The sequence below is a fragment of the Gallinula chloropus genome, assembly GCF_964237585.1.
Source record: "Gallinula chloropus genome assembly, chromosome: 20".
Taxonomy (NCBI): domain Eukaryota; kingdom Metazoa; phylum Chordata; class Aves; order Gruiformes; family Rallidae; genus Gallinula; species Gallinula chloropus.
In genome coordinates, this window is record NC_140105.1 from 1,462,659 (window position 1) to 1,486,888 (window position 24,230).

Here is a 24,230-nt window from a genome sequence, read left to right on the forward strand (position 1 = left end):
CTATCAAACTGTATCCAATATTCAGAAGATGTTCTATGTACTGTTACAGTGTCTACCTGTTTTAGAAGAAAGTCTTGAGTGGGACTTCAAATCAAATAGGATTTCAGTGGTTGATTCTATGAGATTTTCCAAGAGAGTACCTAGCAATTTATTAGCTAAAGAGCAAGGAGTTTTCTCTCTGAAAGAGATTATATTGTTCTTCTCAGTGATCCACAACCTTTTTTCCCCACCAGATACATCTCCTGACGTGCTTCCAATAAAGTGCAGCCATGGCCTCTGCTGACTCAGAGATGGCTGTATTTGGGGAGGCAGCTCCTTACCTCCGGAAGTCAGAGAAGGAGAGAATCGAGGCCCAGAACAAGCCTTTCGATGCCAAGACTTCAGTCTTTGTGGTGCATCCCAAAGAATCCTTTGTGAAAGGGACAATCCAGAGCAGGGAAACGGGGAAGGTCACTGTCAAGACTGAAGCTGGAGAGGTGAGTGAAAAACAAGGCTGAAGGACACAATTTTATTCCCAGTCTTATCTCTTAACTGACATACGTGGATCTTTCATTTCCCTGGCAGACCCTGACCGTTAAGGATGATCAAATCTTCTCCATGAACCCTCCCAAGTACGATAAAATCGAGGACATGGCCATGATGACCCACCTCCACGAGCCCGCTGTGCTGTACAACCTCAAAGAGCGTTACGCAGCATGGATGATCTACGTAAGTGCCAGCAGCAGTCTGCCCAGAGGAAGGCAGCCAGCAGGAGCTGCTCTGCCAGGCTAAGTGGAAGCCAACGTGCTGTCTCCCTTCCTCGCAGACCTACTCGGGGCTCTTCTGTGTCACTGTCAACCCCTACAAGTGGCTGCCGGTGTACAACCCAGAGGTGGTGTTGGCCTACCGAGGCAAGAAGCGCCAGGAGGCCCCTCCACACATCTTCTCCATCTCTGACAACGCCTATCAGTTCATGCTGACTGGTGAGTGCTTGGTTTCCTTTGAACTGCTCTTGCAGTGAGCTACCTGTAAAGGGAAATGCAGGGTATATTCTGGAAATATGGTTCAACACTGAAAATAGTGTTTCTGTGTGTGTGAAATGAATGGAAGATTCATGTACTTAACGGTCTGCACGAGCTGAGTGTCTGCATTCCCATCAGAATCAGTAAAGACTAATGAAAATCATCTGGGAGCAAATACACTGAAAAGAAGACACCTATTTTCTGGTGTAGGCTTTACTCACTGTAATGGGATCCTACATATATGCACAGAATAATAATGTACCTTAATCACCTAACTAGTTACAGCACAGAGTACAGTAATATTACACATACCCTATAAAGGATGTGTATGCAGTCAACTCAGATTTGCAAGCATCATTGCAAAGTTTAACAGGAACATAAGGTTCAAATGAGTGTTATGCAAATGATTTAATAATGGAAAAAATGACTGGGTGTTCTAAAGTGCACACAGCCTGCAATGATCTATGTAACCCCTACATTTTTTGATGCAACTGTAAATCAATTGCACCTTAGAGTGAAAAGTAAACTGCAGAAAACAATTCAAGGAAAATTTTAAAAGCTTTTAGCATTTAAATTGAATGCTTTTCTCTTCTTCCTTCCACCTCTTATTTTCAGTTCCCTATCTGGGCATTGAAATCAAAGATATGCTGGACTTTAGATCTTCTTTTCTTACATCTGGGAAATAAATCCAGAACAGAAAAATGAAAAATTAACCTCAGGAATACAAAATTTCTGAATATGTAAGAGTTAAAAAAAGGCCCTGATGAAGTATAGGGAAAGAGGTTGTCAGATATTTCTGTTGTTCATAGGATCTCCAAGTTTCCATGGAAACTTGTTTATTTCCAAGTTTACTGAGGAAACTTTTAGCTTCATGCTGCCAAAGCCCAACCTCAGTATATCACCTATAAGTACTTAGCTAATAAGAGAGCAGTAAGTAGCCTGATGAGAACATGGTAACTTGAAAAGCATAAGACTCCAAAAGCTACTGTGAAATAGGCTTTTCTGATACAGTTGATAATACCTGAAGTACTGCTGTAGAGTTCCCAGGGCTTTTTGTTCTCTTCTGTCCCTGCATCCTCTGGAAGGTTCAGTTAATATTTTTCTCCAAGTTTTTGAGTTCTTTGCTGTTCATGAGCACCAGGCAAAGCTTTCTCATCTCTCTCATTTCACAGATCGCGAGAACCAGTCGATCCTCATCACGTACGTACACCCCCTGCTCAGGTCCCTGGGGGGCTGCCCAGTGCCAGGAGACCTCCTGCCTCACCACCTGCTCTCTGCTTCTCTCTTTTATCTGACAGTGGAGAATCCGGTGCAGGGAAGACTGTGAACACCAAGCGTGTCATCCAGTACTTTGCAACAATTGCAGCCAGTGGGGAGAAGAAGAAAGAGGAGCAGCAGTCAGGCAAAATGCAGGTGAGTCAGGAAGAACAGACCAAACATTTGGCAAGTAATTGCCATGTCAGCTAAACACTCCTAACTGTGCAATTACCATCCTGCAGGGAACGCTTGAGGATCAAATCATCAGTGCCAACCCACTGCTGGAGGCCTTTGGAAATGCCAAGACCGTGAGGAATGACAACTCCTCACGCTTTGTAAGTTGTTGTTTCCTGCAAAATCACATTAGAACAGTAGCAATGGATTAGTGGAATTCTCATAAAAAGAGATGGCAAGGAAATGCATTTAGGCAGAAATGCCTTTTTTTCCCCTTAACAGGGCAAATTCATCAGAATCCACTTTGGTGCCACAGGCAAACTGGCTTCTGCTGACATTGAAACATGTAAGAGACCCTCCTGGCCTGATCACATTCCTTCTAACCCTCCCCAGTTCCTGTTCTAACTCTGTTCCACCTTCCTTGCCAGATCTGCTGGAAAAGTCCAGAGTCACTTTCCAGCTGAAGGCAGAAAGAAGCTACCACATATTTTATCAGATCACCTCCAACAAGAAGCCAGAGCTGATTGGTAGGAAGATCACAGATATTTTTTTTTGAAGGAAGATCACTAAGCTCATTGCATCATCTGGAAAACTAAAGTTACCTTGTTTTATCTCTTTGATTGCTTTCAGACATGCTCCTCATTACCACCAACCCTTATGATTTCCACTTTGTGAGTCAGGGTGAGATCACTGTTCCCAGCATTGATGACCAAGAGGAGCTGATGGCTACAGATGTAAGTAACTTACAAAGCAGGTCATCTGCTGGGTAGGAGCCATGGTACATATACATTTACTTTGCTGTTTGTATTACCAGAGTGCCATTGACATCCTGGGCTTCACTGCCGATGAGAAAACAGCCATCTACAAGCTGACAGGGGCTGTCATGCACTATGGGAACTTGAAGTTCAAGCAGAAACAACGAGAGGAGCAGGCAGAGCCAGATGGCACAGAAGGTACCAGCAGATCCAACAACCTTTCCAGAAGATATTTTCTTTGTTACCAAAAGGACTCAGGCAGAATTCACCCTTTAAATATGGAAATGTGTAAACTAAAAATAAATTTGTTCAATGGCTGAGATGTAGCTCACCTAATGATACCTGTCATTTTATTCTGTGTCAGGAGTTTATTCATGCTTTTGTTGGATACACCTTGCAAGTGTATTGTAGAGTGGTGAAGTGGTTCAGCTGTAACAGGATGGAGACTGTGCTCTATTCACCCTCACCTATTGGGGGGAACTCTGATGTGAGAGGTGTATGTGATTAGGCTCTGTCACAGCAGGAATTGCAATCCATGCCTCCATCTCACTGATTGATGACTCCCAGACTAGAAAGAAAGTGTGAAGTCCATAGTCCTGCCTGAAAATGGACAAAAGAAATAAGGTTTCTTGAACATATGTAGAAACCAACACTCAGAATCCTGAAGTCAGAGAAATTAGCTTTGACCAGATATTTTTTTGCAGCTCTGTGACACTAAACACTGTTGTTCTTTTCAGACTGTTACTTAAGAACCGAATTTTAGGAACTATCCAATATTAATTTCTTTCTTTCTCTTTTCTGCTGTTTAGTTGCTGACAAGGCTGCCTACCTGATGGGTCTGAACTCAGCAGACCTGCTCAAGGCTCTCTGCTACCCCAGAGTCAAGGTTGGGAATGAGTATGTGACCAAAGGTCAAACTGTACAACAGGTAGGAAAAATGTGGTAACTTGGAACTTGCTTTGATGATCCATGTTGATTCTCCTGTGCTCTCTGTAGTAACCTCCAAATCTTTCTCCTTGCTTTAGGTGAACAATTCAGTGGGTGCCCTGGCAAAGGCTGTCTATGAGAAGATGTTCCTGTGGATGGTTGTTCGTATCAACCAGCAGCTGGATACGAAGCAGCCCAGACAGTACTTCATTGGTGTCCTGGACATTGCTGGCTTTGAGATCTTTGATGTAAGAAATGCACTTTTCCTAGCATCTTCATTGAAGGACAATTAAGAGTAAAGGGAATTTTGAGAAACATTTTTCATAGAAGTCAGTATCTTCTTACAGTTATTTGCAGGGCTTTTGGAATCACCTTTTTTAATCCAGAAGAACACTCATCTCCTAACTACAGTGAATCTGAGACTATCCTAGAGGGATAGCACAGGAAAACTGCACAGGAAGGGGACTTGTATTTAAAATACCACCCATTATGAACTAGGATTGCCCAGGAAAAGACCTTGCTATTACTGCTGAACCTTGAAAACGTTGCATGTGTTTTTATGTCTGACAGTTCAACAGCTTTGAGCAGCTGTGCATCAACTTCACCAATGAGAAACTGCAACAGTTCTTCAACCACCACATGTTCGTGCTGGAGCAGGAGGAGTACAAGAAGGAGGGAATTGAATGGACATTCATTGACTTTGGGATGGACCTGGCTGCCTGCATCGAGCTCATTGAGAAGGTATTCTTGATTCAATGTATTCCATGTCTTTCCCAAGAGACATACTTAAAAATCATGTGAGGATATTCACTGTGAAAGTGGCAACAGGGTATACACATCCTGTGGTTTTGAAGATCATACTACAATGAAGGAATTGTGGTGAGAGTATTCACTTCCAGATTGCAAAATTAAGTTAAATAAAAGACTTTCATATTCTGTAAGTACAGGCCAATAAATAATTTTATGAGGATTATAGTTTTTTACAGTGTTGTATTTATATTTTTTATCAGGAAAAGGATTTACATAAGTTTCATTTTAACAGCAACACTGAAAGAAATTAAGCCTTAGTCAATTTTCTCTGATTTACTATCATGAAATGGATGGGAAGAGCTTTGTCTTCGGATTCCAGCAAATTGGTAACCAAGGGATGTCTCCTTTCTAATCTTTCTAATCTCTTCTAATTTCTGTTGTAATGTTTTCCAGCCCATGGGCATCTTCTCCATCCTGGAAGAGGAGTGCATGTTCCCCAAGGCAACTGACACCTCTTTCAAGAACAAGCTCTATGACCAGCATCTGGGCAAGTCCAGCAACTTCCAGAAGCCCAAGCCTGCCAAAGGCAAGGCTGAGGCCCACTTCTCCCTGGTGCACTATGCTGGGACAGTGGACTACAACATCACTGGCTGGCTGGAGAAGAACAAGGACCCACTGAATGAAACTGTCATTGGGTTGTACCAGAAATCATCTGTGAAGACACTGGCTTTGCTCTTTGCCAACTATGGTGGAGCAGATGCAGGTCAGCCCTGTGAAGACTGTATTTTCAGTATAGGAAAATGTTGACACAGAATTAAAGCAGTAAACACTTTCCTATTCTGAAGTCTCCAACATGCAACATCCATATTTTAATATTTTATTTGTTTCCTCTTATTTGCAGAGGCCGGTGGTGGTGGCAAGAAGGGCGGCAAGAAGAAGGGTTCTTCTTTCCAGACTGTCTCAGCTCTTTTCCGGGTACAGTACTGCATTCCTTATCTCTCTATAAATAAACATTCAGGCTTCAAAGATCATGAATCTAATACTTGTTTGGTTTGGGGTTTTTGGTGGTTGATTTTTTTATTTGTTTGTTTGGAGTAGATCTTATTCAGATCTTTATATTTTTATGTCTTTGGGACAGACTATCAGACTAGAACTGTATTTTTAGCATTCTTGCGTTTCTATGCAGTTTGTATGTTTGGGAGTTGAGAGTCTCCTTACAAATAATCTCCAATGAGATAAATACCTTGTTTGAAAAAATAAAAAACTTTTAAACTGAAGTAGATTGACTTCAGAATATAGAACACAAAGACATTACTTGGTGTGAAAATGTGAGATCTTATATTGTTTTCCTTGGATTAATAGCAACGCAGAAGTATTTCAGTATAAAGACATATGAAACTCACATTCCTAACTGGTCACTCTAGGAGAACCTAAACAAGCTGATGACCAATCTGCGCAGCACTCACCCCCATTTTGTCCGTTGCATCATCCCCAATGAAACAAAAACACCTGGTAAGACACTCAAGCAGAAGGAGAACTTCCTCTGATACTTACATTCCCCTCTGCACTGGGCACTGTGGCATTCATCTGTGCTCTGAATTGCCAGGTGCCATGGAGCATGAACTGGTCCTTCACCAGCTGCGCTGCAACGGTGTGCTGGAAGGGATCAGAATTTGCAGGAAGGGATTCCCCAGCAGAGTCCTCTATGCTGACTTCAAGCAGAGGTGAGAGCAGTGTCCTGCTGACCATCATTAAAAGCAATGTTAGTTCACTCAGGCCAGACTCTGATGTCAGAAATGGCTTTACATGAGCTGGTGGGGTTCAGTATGTGCTGTGTGTTGGTTGGGAAAAACTATCCTTATCTTCCTCTTTGCACAGGTACAAGGTGCTTAATGCCAGTGCCATCCCAGAGGGACAGTTCATTGACAGCAAGAAGGCTTCTGAGAAGCTCCTTGGGTCAATCGATGTGGACCACACCCAGTACAAGTTTGGACACACCAAGGTACAGCCTCTCCTTGACTCACTCACTGCCTGGCTGTGCTTTGCTCAGCCTGGCAGTGACCTGCTGCTACATTCCCTTTCTCTAGGTGTTCTTCAAAGCTGGGCTGCTGGGGCTCCTGGAGGAGATGCGGGATGAGAAGCTGGCACAGCTCATCACCCGCACCCAGGCCAGGTGCAGGGGCTTCCTGAGTAGAGTGGAGTACCAGAGAATGGTGGAGAGGAGGTAGGCATTCCTCATCAACACTGAAATTCACTGTGCCTGGGGGAAAGTGTTGGCACTCATCAGACTGAAAATATTCTAAGTACATTTAATTATGCCTCAGGGAGTCCATCTTCTGCATCCAGTACAACGTTCGTGCATTCATGAATGTCAAGCACTGGCCCTGGATGAAGCTGTTCTTCAAGATCAAGCCCTTGCTGAAGAGTGCAGAGTCTGAGAAGGAGATGGCCAACATGAAACAGGAGTTTGAGAAAACCAAGGAGGAGCTTGCAAAGTCTGAGGCAAAGAGGAAGGAGCTGGAGGAGAAAATGGTGGCTTTACTGCAGGAGAAGAATGACCTGCAGCTCCAAGTGCAGGCTGTGAGTTTATCACTGTTAATTTATCACACAGAAAAGGAGCCTGTACATTCATTTTGTTCTTTCTGAAGCAGAAGGTCAAACTAGAGAAGACAAAAGGTCAGATATTTTGTGAATTATCCATCATACGTATCTGAAGTTGAGGGAAGAAGTGTCTGGCTGTGGAGTGGTGAGCACTCTGACAGCCAGTGCAAAAAGTAGGGAGCTCCAGGTGACAGTCAGCGCTCTTGCTTTCAGAGAAAGCAGAGAGATATAGCAGGCCAAGAAATACTCAGAGTAGAGTTCTTCCTGAAACCCCCAACTCCCTCTCAGCAGTTAAGTCCCGCAGGTGTTATCTGCATCTCACCAGGATGTAGTACAGTCTATCTATTTTGGAGTGTAAATGCAACCCAGAGTTGAGAGTGGTACTTGTGAATGCAGGTGCAGGAAAAGCCATCCAGCCTTTGCCTCATTACTGGCAGTTAATGAAGAAATGAAGAAAAACTGTCTCTCTCCAACAGGAAGCAGACAGCTTGGCTGATGCTGAGGAGAGATGTGACCAGCTCATCAAAACCAAAATCCAGCTGGAAGCCAAGGTTAAAGAAGTGACTGAAAGGGCTGAGGATGAGGAGGAAATTAATGCTGAGCTGACAGCCAAGAAGAGAAAACTGGAGGATGAATGTTCAGAGCTGAAGAAAGATATTGATGACCTCGAGTTAACTCTGGCCAAAGTGGAGAAGGAGAAACACGCCACCGAGAACAAGGTACAGTGCAGAAGGTGTCACTCTCGCTCCAGAGCATAAAGTTCTAAACAGCATTTTTGATCTGCACTTGTTCTGTTCCACTCAAAGGTGAAAAACCTGACAGAGGAGATGGCAGCTCTGGACGAGACCATCGTGAAGCTGACCAAAGAGAAGAAAGCTCTCCAAGAGGCCCATCAGCAGACGCTGGATGACCTGCAGGCAGAAGAGGACAAAGTCAATACGCTGACCAAAGCTAAAACCAAGCTGGAGCAGCAAGTGGACGATGTAAGTGCACAGGCAGAGAGCAGGAACAGCACAGGGATGGAGTTGGACCTGGCTGGCTGAGCACTGGTGGTCTTGTTCTGTTTAGCTGGAAGGGTCCCTGGAGCAAGAGAAGAAACTGCGCATGGACCTTGAGCGAGCGAAGAGGAAACTCGAAGGGGACCTGAAGCTGGCTCAAGACAGCATAATGGATCTGGAGAATGATAAGCAGCAGCTGGATGAGAAACTGAAGAAGTAAGTGTGGCTGTGGGGCAGGCGAGTGCTGGGCTGGTGGGCTTGTCTTTTCCCTGTGAGCTCTGACACGGTTTGCTCTGCCCAAAGGAAAGACTTTGAAATCAGCCAGATCCAGAGCAAAATCGAGGATGAGCAACTTCTTGGCATCCAGTTACAGAAGAAGATCAAGGAGCTGCAGGCAAGTCTGTGTGCCCTCTGCTCTTGCCCCAGTCTCAGGCCAGGCAGGAGGAGGGCAGGGGTGTGAAGGGTCCCTGCTGTTCCCCAGGCTCGGATCGAGGAACTGGAGGAGGAAATTGAGGCAGAGCGAACCTCTCGGGCAAAAGCGGAGAAGCATCGTGCTGACCTCTCCAGGGAGCTGGAGGAGATCAGCGAGCGCCTGGAAGAAGCAGGAGGAGCTACAGCAGCTCAGGTGGAGATGAACAAGAAGCGTGAGGCCGAGTTCCAGAAGATGCGCCGTGACCTGGAAGAGGCCACGCTGCAGCACGAAGCCACGGCTGCCGCCCTGCGCAAGAAGCACGCGGACAGCACGGCTGAGCTTGGGGAGCAGATCGACAACCTGCAGCGAGTGAAGCAGAAGCTGGAGAAGGAGAAGAGTGAGCTGAAGATGGAGATTGACGACCTGGCCAGTAACATGGAGTCTGTCTCCAAAGCCAAGGTACAGAGTTTCAATTAGTTTTGCCCTATGATATATGACCTCATATGTGATTTTGAACCTTCTGCTTACAGTTTGCTATCACAGCATTGAGTGTTTCTTGTCATGAAAGGAACATTCAGAACTTAGTGATAGTCTGCCTTCCTTATATGACATATAGGCAAATCTGGAGAAGATGTGTCGCACCCTGGAAGACCAGCTGAGCGAGATTAAGACGAAGGAAGAGGAACATCAGCGCATGATCAATGACCTCAACACTCAAAGAGCTCGCCTGCAGACAGAAGCAGGTAACACACCCCTGCACCCTCAGGAATGGGATAACCTGTAAACAATGATGACATGAGAGAGAGCAATGCCTTCCTCAAATCAGTCTATACAAGGTGGCATACAGTGTTTTAAAGACACATCAGATTTGATTTTTAAATTTCTCAGGTGAATATTCGCGCCAGGTGGAAGAGAAAGATGGTCTGATTTCTCAGCTCTCCAGAGGGAAGCAGGCTTTCACCCAACAGATTGAGGAACTAAAAAGACATTTAGAGGAAGAAGTAAAGGTAAACATACTTCCTGTAAAGGGTTTGACTTTGGATTCAGATTGTGCTTTCTTTCAGGATATTTCTTACTCTTGCATAAATTCAGCCATGTCATTTAACTTGAGAGTTCTAAACTAGTTAGAAACATTTACCACCTCTCGCTCCAGTGTGGAAAGAAAAGTTGAGAACCACTGCCTCCATGTGGGATACTGAGACAGGGAAGGACAACTTTAGGTCTTTATTTGGTTAATGATGACATATAAAAAAAGCTTGAGATATGTCTAAAAATAATCTTTTCTTGTTCCACTTTTACATAATGGAAGTGTAAACATCAGAATATATTTAAAAGGGTTCAAGATGCCGAAGCTTCATATTTGTCATTTAGAGTTAAACTACCATCTCTTCTACCATAACACACTAGATTCTGATGAATGAGGCAATAAGAAGCTCCTCAGACATTGGAATCAATGTACCATGTTTCCTTGGGCTGACATTATATGTCAGATTCAAAGAGTTTTCAACAACTCCTACTAAGTTAACAGTCTGTTTTCTCTCAGACAATTCATTGTCCCAATCCCAATGTCAACACAGGCCAAGAACGCCCTGGCCCACGCCCTGCAGTCTGCTCGGCACGACTGTGACTTGCTCCGGGAGCAATATGAGGAGGAGCAGGAAGCCAAAGGGGAGATGCAGCGTGCCCTGTCCAAGGCCAACAGTGAAGTGGCCCAGTGGAGAACCAAATATGAGACAGATGCCATTCAGCGCACAGAGGAGCTGGAGGAGGCCAAGTAGGTTGGGAAGGCAGGAAAGGCTGGCACAAATTAATAAGAAACCATTTAGATGCTGAGGGGTGAAAGCCTACTAGTAGGTTGAGGAAGAGTTATATAAAACAGAAATAAATACCATAAGAGTGTGGTTTGGAAAGGCACAGAGAAAAAGGCTACATGAGAGAGAGTGCATGTGAAAGGCAAAATGTGGTCTATGCAGAAGGCAGGGGGATAGCTAGAACTGGGGAAAGAAAAAGGCAAGACTGCTTGGGATAGGCTCTTCACTGTGTGTATGGGGACCAAATAATGCAAAGTGCCCCCGCACTGGGATGAAAATGACAAAACAACATCCATTTCCATCACCACTAATGGGCTGTGTTTACCACCCTCCAGGAAGAAGCTGGCACAGCGCCTGCAGGATGCAGAGGAGCACGTGGAAGCCGTCAATGCCAAGTGTGCCTCCCTGGAAAAGACAAAGCAGAGGCTGCAGAATGAAGTGGAGGACCTGATGATTGATGTGGAGCGATCAAATGCTGCCTGTGCAGCTCTGGATAAGAAGCAGAAGAACTTTGACAAGGTCTTCAGGGCTGCAGCCTTGGGGTTCCTGGGCAGAGCGTGGCCTCCGCATTGCCACATCCATGCTCACACCCCATTTCTCTTCAGATCCTGGCAGAGTGGAAGCAGAAGTATGAGGAAACGCAGGCTGAGCTGGAAGCCTCCCAGAAGGAGTCTCGCTCTCTCAGCACGGAGCTCTTTAAGATGAAGAATGCCTACGAGGAGTCCTTGGACCACCTGGAGACGCTGAAGCGAGAGAACAAGAACTTGCAGCGTAAGTCCCTGGCCCTCTGCTCCTGGCAGGGCTTTCTCGCTCCCCAGCAGCACCCAGCGCTCCAGAGGGCTCTGTGCCTGCAGGTGGGCAGAGGGGCCTGTGCCCTTGTTGTGACAGGGCCCTCCCCATTCAGCTCTGTGCCTGACTGGGCCTTTGCTCTTGGTTCCCACAGAGGAGATTTCTGACCTGACGGAGCAGATTGCCGAGGGAGGAAAGGCGATTCATGAGCTGGAGAAAGTCAAGAAGCAGATTGAGCAGGAGAAGTCTGAAATCCAGGCTGCTCTGGAGGAGGCTGAGGTACACACCCATCATCATTGTGTCTGCACTAAAAAAGATGAGCAATGGGGACATATGGCTGGGTGCCCCTCTCTGTTCTGCCTGGGGAGAGCAGCCAGATGAGATTTCCTGAAATACTCTGTAATTACCTAGAAAGTCATCAGTAGCTTGAACTGTGTGACAAATGTTTGTGCCTGCTTGTCCAGGCCTCCCTAGAACATGAAGAGGGGAAGATCCTGCGCCTCCAGCTTGAGCTCAACCAGGTGAAGTCTGAGATTGACAGGAAGATCGCAGAGAAAGATGAGGAGATCGACCAGCTGAAGAGGAACCACCTCAGAATTGTGGAGTCCCTACAGAGCAGCCTTGATGCTGAGATCAGGAGCAGGAATGAAGCCCTGAGGCTGAAGAAGAAGATGGAAGGAGACCTCAATGAAATGGAGATCCAGCTGAGCCATGCCAACCGTGTGGCTGCAGAGGCACAAAAGAACCTGAGGAACACGCAGGGAGTGCTCAAGGTCTGCTCAGTAAAGCTCCAGAGAAAAGCCTCCCCTGCCTTTTCTGGCACCCAGGTACACTGCTGACTTGTAATTTCTCTTGTCTCTTTTACAGGACACACAGATACACTTGGATGATGCTCTCAGGACTCAGGAGGACCTGAAGGAGCAGGTGGCCATGGTGGAGCGCAGAGCAAACCTGTTGCAGGCTGAAATTGAGGAGCTCCGGGCAGCCCTGGAGCAGACGGAGCGGTCGAGGAAACTGGCAGAGCAGGAGCTGCTGGATGCCACTGAGCGGGTGCAGCTCCTCCATACCCAGGTAAGCGTGTGGTGCCACAAGCAGTTGTGTTGATACTCAGCAAACACAAGGGGCTGTTAGATAGCAGAGGGTGGGGCAGGGCAGTGGTCTCTACTGCTGTCCACAAGGAAAGCCCCACTGAGGGCCCATTCCACCACTCACATTTTTCAAGCTACCACTTGTCTCAGGGTCTAGGTTTGCCATTGCAGGCCTGAGAATGCAAGTCTTGCCATCTCTCTTTGCACAGAACACCAGCTTGATCAACACCAAGAAGAAGCTGGAAACAGACATTGCCCAAATTCAGGGTGAAATGGAGGATACGATCCAGGAAGCCCGCAATGCTGAGGAGAAGGCCAAGAAGGCCATCACAGACGTGAGTTGGGAGCTGTCTTCAGTGCCTGTGGTGCTTTTATTCTCTGCCAAACTGCCTCCAGCCCCAAAACTGCTTTGACCCTTTCCTATCACCAGGCAGCCATGATGGCTGAAGAGCTGAAGAAGGAGCAGGACACCAGTGCCCACCTGGAGAGGATGAAGAAGAACCTGGACCAGACGGTGAAGGACCTGCAGCACCGTCTGGACGAGGCCGAGCAGTTGGCCCTGAAGGGAGGCAAGAAGCAAATCCAGAAGCTGGAGGCCAGGGTGAGTAGGGCTGGTGTTTGTGCAGGAGGGTGAACACGTCCTGTGAGTAGCCACCAGGCAGGGAAGCTCCAACACTGGGCTTCTCATTGCAGGTGCGGGAGCTGGAAGGGGAGGTTGATGCTGAGCAGAAGCGCAGCGCTGAAGCCGTGAAGGGTGTGCGCAAGTACGAGAGGAGGGTGAAGGAGCTGACCTACCAGGTGAGGCAGGAGGCCTCCTCGGGCTCACACAGTTTTCTCCCAGCCAGTCACATCTTTCCCTCAACATCTGCAAGGGGAATTGTCAGTGTCACGTGTTGGGAAACCAGGAATTCATTCTCTTTCCTGCTTCCCAACCACTCTAGTCTGAGGAAGACAGGAAGAATATCCTGAGGCTCCAGGATCTGGTGGACAAGCTGCAAATGAAGGTGAAATCCTACAAGAGGCAGTCTGAGGAGGCTGTAAGTATCACTCTGGCTGTTGGGCAAGAAACACTTTCTAAGTGGGTTTCATTTTTCCAAGTCTGAGGTGCAGGTGGGGGCCAACCCCTGCCCTGGGCTCCTCACCACTGACTCCCTCTGCCCTGACAGGAGGAGCTGTCCAATGTCAACCTGTCCAAGTTCCGCAAGATCCAGCACGAGCTGGAGGAAGCTGAGGAGCGGGCTGACATTGCTGAGTCCCAGGTCAACAAGCTGCGAGCAAAGAGCCGGGAGTTTCATAGGAAGATAGAAGAGGAAGAGTGAGGATGTCATGAGGCAGCCAAGTGACCTGAGGGATGCACAAAGTGTGAACCTCCTGGTCGCTTTCTTCTGCAATGTGTCTTTGTGACCCTGTCAATGTCTAGAGAATAAAGCCTGTAGATTGCTCTGCAAACCCACGATGAACGGTGCTGCCTCTTTTTTTCCTCACCTGGGATAGTGCATTGCTTTTCCTGGCTGGGGAAAAGGAGAAGCTGAGGCACACTCTGGGTTGAGGCCTTGCAAATGTGGAGGCTGGCTGTTCCTGTGGAGACAACTGATAGCCCAGCCTGTGTTCTCTTCTGTCTCCAGGAGCTCCTTGCCCTGTTCCTGCCCTCACAGAGTCTTTAGGCTTCTCCCATGGTGCTTTCAGCACAGCTTCCTTTCCACGTGAGAGGCAGCAGAGGGTGATCCTATTTCCTTTTCCTTTCCCTGTCTGTCTGTGTGATCCCAGCAGTCACAAAGCCCAAACATCAGTCCCTGAGTTTCCAAAGTCCCTGTGCGCTGCAGCACGAAGGACTGACAGTTCCTTGGCAGGGCCAAATTTCAGCACACAGAGCACTGTCACATCCTATGGGGCCACCTGTCTTACCCTCTGTTCCCTGAGGTTCTGCCACCACTGGCTCCCAGTTTCTCTGCAGTGGACAAAACCCTGAGCCCTGCCTGCTGGAACTGCCCCTGGGGGCCCACTGCTCACTGCTGGATCGGCACAGCTCCTCACCACGTCACTGCAAAGCTCAGCCTGTCACCTCCTGCACAACTGGCTGCTACACGTGGCATTCTGGGGATTTTCTCAGGGCGGTGTGTTCAGTGAAACAAGCACAGGTTAGTGGTATCTGAGGGCTATGGAGCTCATTTGGAAATCCTTTCAACTTATGCAATTGCATGCTCTATTCCAGCTGTCTGAAGCATCGACTGCCAGTCACCCCAGCTGACTCCAGGCTGCAGGAGCCCTTGATACTGACCAACATGGAGTGAAGGAGAAACACATTAGCCACAACTGAAGACTAAGGGGCAGCTGGAAATGAAACAAGAACTGGACTCAGGAGGGACTGTGAGGGTACGTATTTCAGTGGAAGGCTTGTGACAGCCACAGCTTTCCATCCCTGTCTACTCTACAAGGTCGCAGGATGTGCAGGAAGTGATTGTGCCTAAGCCTGGGGCATGTACTCCTCAGTGCTTACAACCCTGATTTGGTTAGAATGTGTACAAGTGGGAGCTGCCAGTAGAGCTCCTTGGGGAAGTGGTAAGGTCAGACACAGTCTGCTTGGTCAAAGCTTACAGAAGTCAAAGCCAGAGGCTTTGCCTCCAAATAGATGTTAAGAAGTTACATACAACAGCTCCATGCCTGTACACCTCCAGGAGCAATATCCAGAGGGCCTTACCTGGCTCCCAAGTGCAGTCCCACCAGCACACCAGCTCTCACAGGAAATCCAGCCTTCTTCCAGTGTCACTAGCGAGTCTGGGTGAGCAGAACTTCTGTCAGGGCTGCCAGAAGAAAGCAATGGGAGGCAGTTCTTTAGACACAGAGCAGTTTTCAGTCACAAGGACCTTAAGAAAGCCACCCAACACCTTGCACTTTTGCCAGACGCCTCCTCCCTTCTTTTGACACTGTACCACTTGTCCCCACAGCACCACGTGTCCCCAGCCTTGCTCATCCCTCTGCATCCACTCTGGTCTTTCTGCTTGTCTGACAGCGTGCACTGGTCGGCTATCACAGCCAGGGGCTCTTGTAGTGAGCCTTCCCTGCCTAAACCCACCTAAAGTTGACTGATTCTCTTGGGTGGGTTGAGAATCTCCCTCCTCCTTCCTGGGCTCTGTGCTCCCACAGGCTTCATGAGAGCCCTTCCCAGAGCAGGAGACAGGGCCGCAGAGAGCTTTGGAGGTTGCCCATGCCAGGAGGATCAGGCTGTCATTTGTGCCCCTCCATGCTCCCTGTCAGGAGCTCAGAATAGCCAGGCTCTTGCAAGGCTCCTGCGCAGGGTCCCGCCTGCCTGTGCAGATGATCCGCTGCCACTAATAGCGCCCCAAGACATTCCATGGCGGGAGGTTGTGTTCAGAGCAACGTGCTGCCACGGGGCAACGGGACAGCTGCTCTGTGTCCTAAGGTGGCAGCTGCTATTCTTACCCCAGGGAGCCTGGCTCCAGCACAGCTCCTTTCCAGCTGAAATGTTAAAAGATCAGAGTCAGGCCCCGGGCTGCTCTGCCTGGTTGAGGCACAGGTAGGAGTGGTCCCTGCAGTGCTGCTGTGCCACAGTGTTTGGTACTTCTCTGGGGCAGCAGCAGATGAGAAGGTGGCTGGGGCTGCAGCTCTGGCAGTGGGTGACTTAAAACGCGTCTCCCTCGAGCCCCTGTCTGGGTGGGGATCAAGGCAGGGGCAGGGCTTGCTCCGGGGCTCGGCAGGGCTGGTTCTGGAGGCCCCAGCGTGCCTGCAGCCTGGCTCTGCTGCCCCTTGGCAGAGCTCAGCAGCGCTGGCGTCCCTGCCCGCTGCGGTCACCACAGGCACGAGGGGAGAGGCCGGCGCTGCCCAGAGGTGTCCCGGCGTTATCACCGGGGGTCAGGAGCGTGGGGTGCCGCTCCCAGGGCCCCAGCCGGCTCCTGCCAGCGCCGGGGAGCCCGGCCAGGCAGCAGCCGCCTGGGCAGCCGCTGCCGGCGGATGGCAGCAGGGAGCCGGCGCGGCGGAGCCTCCCTGGGTGTCCGGGCTGGTTCCGACCAGCGGCTCCGTCTGCTGCGAGTGGAGCTTTTAACGCGGCCGAAAGCTCCTGCCCACGCTGCAGACTCTTTTGGCTCATCGGTCTTCTTGTCTGCAGAAAGCAGGTGAACATTCTGGATCTCAATGTAACACCCAGTTGTAGCAACAAAAAGCTGGTTGTGAAAAATCTAACCAGCTCTACCTCCCTAGGGAAGGCTCTCCCTGCTCCTCTGATGGGGGCACGATCAACAGAGAGAAAAGCCAATTCAACAAGTGTCTTGTAACGTTACCTTCTGCTGCAGTCCTCATTTCTTCTCCTCTCCTGCCATTCTCCAGCCCCTTTTACCTTTCCCTTCCCCTTCCAATGCCATCCCAGCCTGTCCACCCCACTCACCTGTCCTGTAACTGAAGCTGCTGGGCTGCTTTGTCATGTGATGGAAAGGGCACCCGGAATGTCCCCTTCTCAGCCAAGACCTGCAGCTCACGTATCTTGCTCTGACATTTGCTGTGGAGATGGGAGGAATTTGAGGAACCACTGAGATCTCATGCACACTCCAGAGCTGTTCTTTACTGCTGAAAGTGCTGTGTGAGCTGCCTGCCACCTCTAGCAGGTTGTGCCTGTCCTGTTCACGTTTCTTTGCAAGACTCTTCCTCAGTGGGTGGCTACTTCAGTGTGCTGGGTTTGGCTGGGACAGAGTTAGTTTTCTTCCTCACAGCTGGTGCAGGTCTGTGTTTGGGTTTGTGCTCAATGTGGGTAACCAAGGGGTGTTGTAGTCACAGTGCTTGCACAGAGCCAAGGGCTCTCCTCACCCCTCCAGCGAGCATGCTGGGGGTGCACAAGGGGTTGGAGGGGACGCAGCCAGGACAGCTGACCCCATGATCACAGGGATATCCCATACCCTATGGCATTGTGCTTAGCACATAAAGCTGGAGGAAGAAGGAGGAACGGGGATTTTAGGAGCGATAGCATTTGCCTTCCCAAATCCCCATTCTTCATGCCCTGCTGTCCTGGGATGGCTGAACACCTGCCTGCCATCTCCAGGGACGTGGGGAATGGGTTCCTTGGTTTGCTTTGCTTGTCTGCATGGCTTTTGCTTTACCTATTAAACTGTCTTTATCCCAACCCACAAATTTTGGTGTCATCAGAGTGAAAACAAGACATTCCTGAGTATAAAAATCTACTCTTGAATCTCCCCAAGTAGCAATCAGTTCTTTCCTGGCTGTGAGGTCGAATAGTAATTGTATCAAGCACTGCAGGACTTGGTTTCGAAACACAGGAGATGGCAGAGCCATCTCAGTCCATTCGTAACTGACAGCCATGTCTCATAGCCTGAGGTACAAGAAGGTTCTGAGCAGCCACAGATGCAAAGGTTTGCTCCCTTGTGTTTGTGTTTGCGATAGCCAAAGCAGCAAATGGCCCAATGGGGCTTATATATTAGCAGGTTAGTTGGTCTTTTCTTTGTTAGGCTTTTGCTTAGAACTAATCCCCAGCTCCTTTCCTACTCTGTCCTTTTCAGCACTTCTCATCTGGAACAAAAGCACAGATCCCCAGAGGACACATCTTAACCCAGAGAAGCAACAGTCACCCAGACTAGATATGCTATGCCAGCAACAGAGCAAGCACTCATCATATTCCATCCAAGCCACCACAATGCCCACCTTTCAGTAGAATAAAGAGAACTTTGTATGTGAAAAGTGTCCTTACCATCTCCAGGATGCAGAGAGCAGACACATCTTAGCAGAAGTGTCAGAAGGAGAACCTTTGTACTAGAGAATCAGGGATCCAGCACTTCTCCTCTTCTCATGCCAGCATTCCTGGGAGGTCTTATTTTACCCAGGGATCTTCAGTATGAGGCTTCACATTCTTCTCAGTCTGCTCATGAAGGGTCCATGGGCACAAAGATTCCTCTTGGCATGTTTTGGAGATATTAACAGCTTAGCTGAGAACAGCATTTGCAAGCTGCAAATCCCAGGAGGAATTTTAGATTAGTGTAAAAACTCCCTAAGCAGTGAAACACCCTGAACATCTTTCATTTTTACCTGTAAACTTGGGGGCTTCTCTTTGCATTTTGTGAGCCCTTCAGCATTGTGAGGCAACCTATTCTGTTTCATGCTGATAGTTTGATTCCTTGAGCTAAAATCCCCTCATACCCTGGCACTCTCACTCCCAAGACAAATGATTCCTGTGTGGGTGTTAAGTCCAATTCCTAAATCTGTGTGTTAAATCACCTATTTGGGCCACAAGAAGCAATGTGTATGTCTTCCAGCTGTAGCACTTGGATTAGTTTTGTGTCTCAGTCCAGCCTACTGAACCTGAGGAGAAATTTTTCATATATGTGCTTCTTACTCTGACTTTTTTCAATACTTTTTCTTTTAATTTAATTTTATTTATTTATGAAAATGACAGACCAGGGCCTCTCACTTGCTCTGATTTGTAACTGCTGGCTCAACCAGGCTCTTCTTCCAGCTCCCTTTCTCTTCTTCCAGGTCCTTTCTCCTCTGGGGACAGCAGAGGTTCTCTCATGGACACTCTGAATCCTCAGCAATAGTCACAAAATATTCTTTTCTTACACTGTTTTAGTAAAAGGGACAAGGTACAAAGTCAGTGGCATAAATATATTCTGCCACATACCAGCCACAATTAAAGAACAATCCAGTTTGAAATGAATGATGCTGTAATGGGTTTGCCTCTGGGATTCCTATAGGTGCAACAGCTGAGATGAGGGAAAGCTCTCCAGTAGCTTTCCAGTAGCTTTCCATTCCAGCAAGAGTTTTGCTGAATCACCTTCTCATACACCTCTTTTTGATGATCTTGAGGAGAGGATTGAGAGTGCCCTCACTAAATTTGGAAGTGACAGCAGACTGGGTGGGAGTATCCACCTGCTTGAGGGCAGGGAGGCTCTGCCCAGGGTCTGGACAGGCTGGATCCATGGGCTGAGGCCAACTGGAGGAGCTCTGAGAAAGCCAAGTGCCAGGTCCCGCACTTCAGCCACAGCACCAGCCAGGAGAGTTACACACTTGGGGCAGAGTGATGACCTTCACCCCTCCCCTCCTCTGTGGTCCCCCCCTTCACCCCAGATTTAGGGGGTTGCTGAGGTGGGCATGCCAAAGGCAGAGCTCTCTCCATCATCATCATCTTTGGCCTCTACAAGGTACCATGGGGGCTGCTGGGCTGTGCACCCCTTCCCCCCCACCCCCCAGCAGGAGGAAGGGTGGGACCCCCAAAAGCAGGAAAACCCCCTTCATCTGTCCCCCACCCCAATAAGGGGTGTCTGGGCCCTCTCCCACCCCCAAACTTCTGTCTGTGGTGTCAGTGGAGGCACTGGAAGGGGGAAGGGTGTTCTCAGAGTGACACTTGACTCCCTTCAGGGGGTGTGGCTTGTGAATGAGGGGAGGGTTTTAGGTGACATTGGGACTGAGGGGCAATAGCAGGGGTGGGGTGTATGCTAATGAGCACTGCAGGATGCTAATGAGCACTGCAGTATGCTAATGAGCATAGTCAGAAGGGATCTGGGCTTCACTGATGAGGAAGAGGAGCCATGGGGTGGGGTTTTCAGCCTGGCCCCACCCTCCCTCAGGCAAATGAAGGTGCAGGCACACTGGAAGCTGGTGCTGTATGCAAATTTATGCTAATTGCCGCTGCTCCTCCGCCCACTGCTCTGGGGTCAGGGTTCGCTGCTCCAGGGCGTGGATCTGCTCCAGCTCCTCCCCCAGTGCCTCGTTCACCAGCCTGAGGGGCAGAGGAGAAAGAGGGGTCAGGGTGTGATGGGGAGACCCCGCCCTGCCCCGTCCCGCCCCGCCCCGCCCCGCCGCTCACCGGTGCCGCTGCAGAAGGCCCTTCCCGCGGAAGGCGGCCGCCACCACCAGCAGCCGGAAGCTGGTGGAGCAGTGGGCAGCTGTGGTCTCCTCCACCTCCTGCGGGGGGGGGGCGGAAATGTGAGGGGGGGGAAATGCACCCCTGCGGCGTGAGCCCCGCCCCTCCGGAGCCCCTGCCCCTCAAGCCCCGCCCCTTGAGAGACCCCCGCCCCTCCAAGAGCCCCCCAAACCCCGCAGAGCCCCGCCCCTTCAGAGCCCCTGCGCCTCAAGCCCCGCCCCTCCAGAGCCCCCCGCTCCCCCAGAGCCCCGCCCCGCCCCTTCAGGGCCACGCCCCACCCATTCAGAGAGCCCCGCCCCTTCATAATCCCGTCCCTCCCCTTCAGGTCGCCCCGCTCATCCCCGAAGCCCCGCCCATCCAGAGCCCCCCGCCCCCCCAGAGCCCCGCCCCTCCCCTTCATAGCCCCGCCCCGCCCCTTCAGGGCGCCCCGCTCACCGCCGAGGCCCCGCCCCCGCCCCGCCCCATAGACCCACCTTTCCCCTTCTCCCCAGCACCCCGCCTCCCCGTGGCCCCGCCCCTCCCCTACCACGTGCTCCGCCCCCAGCCGCTGCTCCAGCCGCTCCCTCAGCGTCTCCGCGCTCAGCTCCGACATCATCCCGCTCGCGTCACTTCCGGCCCGCGGGGATTCCCTGGGGGAACAAGGCGGAAGTAGCCGAGCGGATTGTGGGTACCGAGGCACCGACCGCCCCCCCCCCACCCCCCGAGGGCCGCGCGGGGGGTTGTGGGTAGCGCGGCCCATGGCGCTGCGAGCCGTTTACCTGCTGCGCTCTGTCCACCCTCGGTTCGGCGGCCGGAGCTACGTGGGGTTCACGGTGGATCCGGAGCGGCGGCTGCGGCAGCACAACGCGGGGAAGAAGAAAGGCGGCGCCTGGAGAACCAGCGGCCGCGGCCCCTGGTGGGTACCGGTAGTACCGGCGGGACGGGGAAGTGGGCGGCAGCGGAAGGCCGCCTCCTCCCGCGCGGCGCTGACGTCACTTCCGCAGGGAGATGGAGCTCTACGTGTACGGGTTCCCGTCGGACGTGGCGGCGCTGAGGGTAAGCCCCGCCCCCGCCTGGCCACGCCCCCTCACCCGGCCACGCCCCCTTCGCTAACGCGGCTCTTGCCGCAGTTCGAGTGGGCGTGGCAACACCCCTCCGCCTCGCGCCGCCTGCCTGGCGTCACCCCGCGCCGACCCCGCGAGCGGCCAATCGCCTTCGCCCTCCGGCTCTTGCCCCGCCTCCTCCGCGCCCCGCCCTGGTGCCGCCTCCCTCTGCGCCTCCGCTGGCTCCGCCCCCCGCCGCACCCACCTCTCGACCCCGCCCCACCCAGTCACGTGGTGGTGGAGAGCGGGCGGTTCCCTGCGCGGAGGCCACGCCCCCGCCGCAGGAAGCGGCCCCGCCCCGCGGCAGAGACCCCGCCCCCCGAGGAGGCCCCGCCCCCTGCACGGCCATGTGACCTCTGCATGGAGCCCTGTGAGGTACAGGGGCGAGGCCTGGGGCCCTGGGGGGGGCGGCAGGGGGTGGTCTGTGAGGATGGGGAGGGGCCTAATGGGATGAGGTGGGAGGAGGAAGTTGGGCCTTGAGGCCTGTGGATGGGGCTATGGATGTGGGCAGGGCTGGGAGGGAGGGGAGTGCGCACCGGAGGCGTGAGGGTGCGGTTTGGAAGGGCTGGGGTGGCTCCTGGGCTGGGGTGGAAAGGGAGGGGTCTCTGCCTGTCTCCCCCCTCTCCAGGACAAGACCTCTCCCGCCCTGCGCTGCCCTCAGCCTGGGTGTCTGCTCTCCGCCCACCCTCTCTGCCTGGCCCGTTTCTTCCTGCGCCCTGAGCCACAGGAGCTGCTGCCCATGGACGGGGCCTGCCCGCGGTGAGGGGTGCTGGCTGGGTGGGGCCATGGCGACATCGCTAGGGAGGAGACGCTGTTGCTAGGGAAGGATCCGTTGCTAAGGAAGGGTGGTTGCTATGGGAGGAGCCTGTTGCCATGATGGTTGCTAGGAGATGGGCTACAGGGCCTGTTTTTGGGGAGGGCTGGGTGCTGGGAGCAGTGATGGTTGTTGGGGTGGGGTGTGTTGTTGGGAGAAGCGTTGCTGTTGGTGCAGGTGTTACTAAGAGGCAACACCTGCCACTAGGGTGTTGCTAAGGGCTGGAGTCTGTTGGTAGGGGCGGGTCCTGTTCTAGGAGTGAGACACTCCTGAAGCCCCACTTCCCTCCCCAGCTGCCACAGCCACCTCCTCTGGGGAGACCTGATTCGCCACCACTTCAGTGCCCCCTCTGCGGAGGAGGAGGAGGAGGCCCAGCCCCATGAGCATACCTAGGTAAGCCCTGCCCTGTCTCTGCCCCTCCCCTGGCCCCACCCACTCCTCACCACCTGCCCACATCCCACAGGCTCATTGGATGGATCAGCTGCCACTCCTGGGGGGGGGGGTGGAGCCAGGCTCAGGCTTTCCCCCCACACCCACATTTTAATTATGTTTTTAAAATGTATTTATTCACAATAAAAACAGGGGAGGAAGGGGCAGGGCCTAGGTGGGCCCCACCCCTTCTGCCTTCATGACCTTTCTGACCATTCAGGATCCCACTCATTGCTTTTCTGACAGTTCATGGGCACAGGTTCCTCCCTCTGCCCACGCTGGAGTTCTGCCTGGCCAGGTCTGGGGCCAGGTCTGGGGCCTGGGGGGTGGGTGGGGCTGCAGGGTTGTCTTCTGCAAGAAGCAGCTAGAAGCTCTCTGCAGGCCTGACAGTAAACACCAGAGGGTTCAAGGCCAAGGCTGAGCCACTTGGTGATGGTTGTAGAGTCTCTGTGAGTCACATTTAAGAGAAAATAAACCACAGGAGCAGCTGCTTTATCACCCCAGAGAAAGGAGTGAGAAGATGTAAGAAACTGTGCAGACACCAAGGGCAGGGAAGAGGGGGGAAAGAGGTGTCCCAGGTGCCAGAGATTGCCCAGCAGCCCCTGGAGAAGCTCATGGAAAAGGCCCACACCCCACCTGCAGCCCGTGGAGAGGCCCCAGCCTGGAGCAAGTGGAGACATACAGAAGACACTGTGCCCTGTGTCGGAGGAAGCCCCAGCCAGCACTTGCAGCCTGTGGAGAGAGAACAAGCCCCACGCTGGAGCAGGTTTGCTGGGGGGGACCAGGCTGGGCCTGAGGGACTGAGAGACACTCTGTGGTTTGTGAGTGCACCCACAGCAGTGCCCCACGCTGGGGCAGCTGGGGAAGAGCTGCAGCCCCATGGGACAGGACTCATGTTGGAGAAGCCTGTGGAGGACTGTGTGCCACGGGTGGGGCCCCACGGTGCAGCAGGGAAGGGGTGAGGAATGAATGCCCAGCACCCTTTGGCTAAGAAGGAAAAGAACTCATGAGGAACTGACTGAAAAACCCCATTGCCCCAGTCTCTGCCCCTCCCTGTGCCACAGTGGGGGGAAGAAGGGAGCCAAATCCTGACTACAGGGCAGTCTGCTGAGAAGGGAGGGGTGGGGGGAGCTGCTTTGAGATCTGGTCACACTTCTCATTATCCAACTCTGTGTGTAGTGTAATAAATCAGAGTTTTCTTTCATTTAGTCTACGTTGAGTCTGTTCTGCCCATGATGCTGATGGTGGAATGATCTCTCCCTGTCCTTATCTCCACTCCTGAGCCTCTCAATCTATAATTTCTCCCCTGGCCAGCTGAAAAGGGAACTGATAGAGCAGCTTTGGTGGGCATCTGGCCTCCAGCCAGGTTCAAACCACCACACCTGCATGCCTACTACAGTCTTCAGGTGGTCTTCAAGGACCCTGGACGTTATTTACTTCCTTTGCTGCTTTTGCTGTGAATT

General features: G+C 51.4%; 3 protein-coding genes across 4 annotated transcripts; 2 read left to right on the forward strand and 1 right to left on the reverse strand.

The window, feature by feature from the left end:
- Positions 1-269: 269 nt before the first annotated feature.
- LOC311199289 (myosin heavy chain, skeletal muscle, adult-like) lies at positions 270-14,020 on the forward strand (the record flags this gene model as incomplete). Its single annotated transcript, XM_084273354.1, has 38 exons — positions 270-476; positions 565-708; positions 806-962; positions 2,174-2,201; positions 2,300-2,414; positions 2,501-2,593; positions 2,715-2,778; positions 2,861-2,959; positions 3,063-3,166; positions 3,247-3,385; positions 3,997-4,115; positions 4,213-4,362; positions 4,685-4,855; positions 5,318-5,627; positions 5,766-5,839; positions 6,289-6,376; positions 6,471-6,588; positions 6,743-6,866; positions 6,952-7,088; positions 7,189-7,444; positions 7,942-8,184; positions 8,272-8,448; positions 8,534-8,679; positions 8,767-8,857; positions 8,945-9,334; positions 9,492-9,618; positions 9,764-9,882; positions 10,453-10,649; positions 11,022-11,205; positions 11,292-11,457; positions 11,630-11,754; positions 11,940-12,248; positions 12,343-12,546; positions 12,773-12,898; positions 12,994-13,164; positions 13,257-13,361; positions 13,505-13,600; positions 13,730-14,020. 38 exons carry the CDS (start codon positions 270-272, stop codon positions 13,880-13,882), a joined length of 5,826 nt encoding a protein of 1,941 aa, XP_084129480.1. The 3' UTR covers positions 13,883-14,020.
- A 6,155-nt stretch (positions 14,021-20,175) lies between these two features.
- LOC311199391 (bolA-like protein 2) lies at positions 20,176-21,341 on the reverse strand. Its single transcript, XM_084273480.1, has 4 exons — positions 21,201-21,341; positions 20,969-21,071; positions 20,386-20,483; positions 20,176-20,298 (listed from the first exon to the last, which is right to left on the reverse strand). The coding sequence occupies exons 2-4, from the start codon at positions 21,035-21,037 to the stop codon at positions 20,193-20,195; spliced, it is 273 nt and encodes a 90-aa protein (XP_084129606.1). The 5' UTR covers positions 21,038-21,071; positions 21,201-21,341; the 3' UTR covers positions 20,176-20,192.
- Positions 21,180-23,954, forward strand: LOC311199390 (structure-specific endonuclease subunit SLX1-like; the record flags this gene model as incomplete). Of its 2 annotated transcripts, none has more annotated exons than XM_084273478.1 (6): positions 21,180-21,337; positions 21,426-21,477; positions 21,552-21,899; positions 22,153-22,283; positions 22,632-22,731; positions 22,802-23,954. In XM_084273478.1, the coding sequence occupies 5 exons, from the start codon at positions 21,180-21,182 to the stop codon at positions 22,729-22,731; spliced, it is 789 nt and encodes a 262-aa protein (XP_084129604.1). In that variant the 3' UTR covers positions 22,802-23,954. The 2 variants fall into 2 exon arrangements, with proteins under 2 accessions (XP_084129604.1, XP_084129605.1); XM_084273479.1 differs by having other exon boundaries at positions 23,249-23,954.
- Between the last annotated feature and the right edge of the window lie 276 nt (positions 23,955-24,230).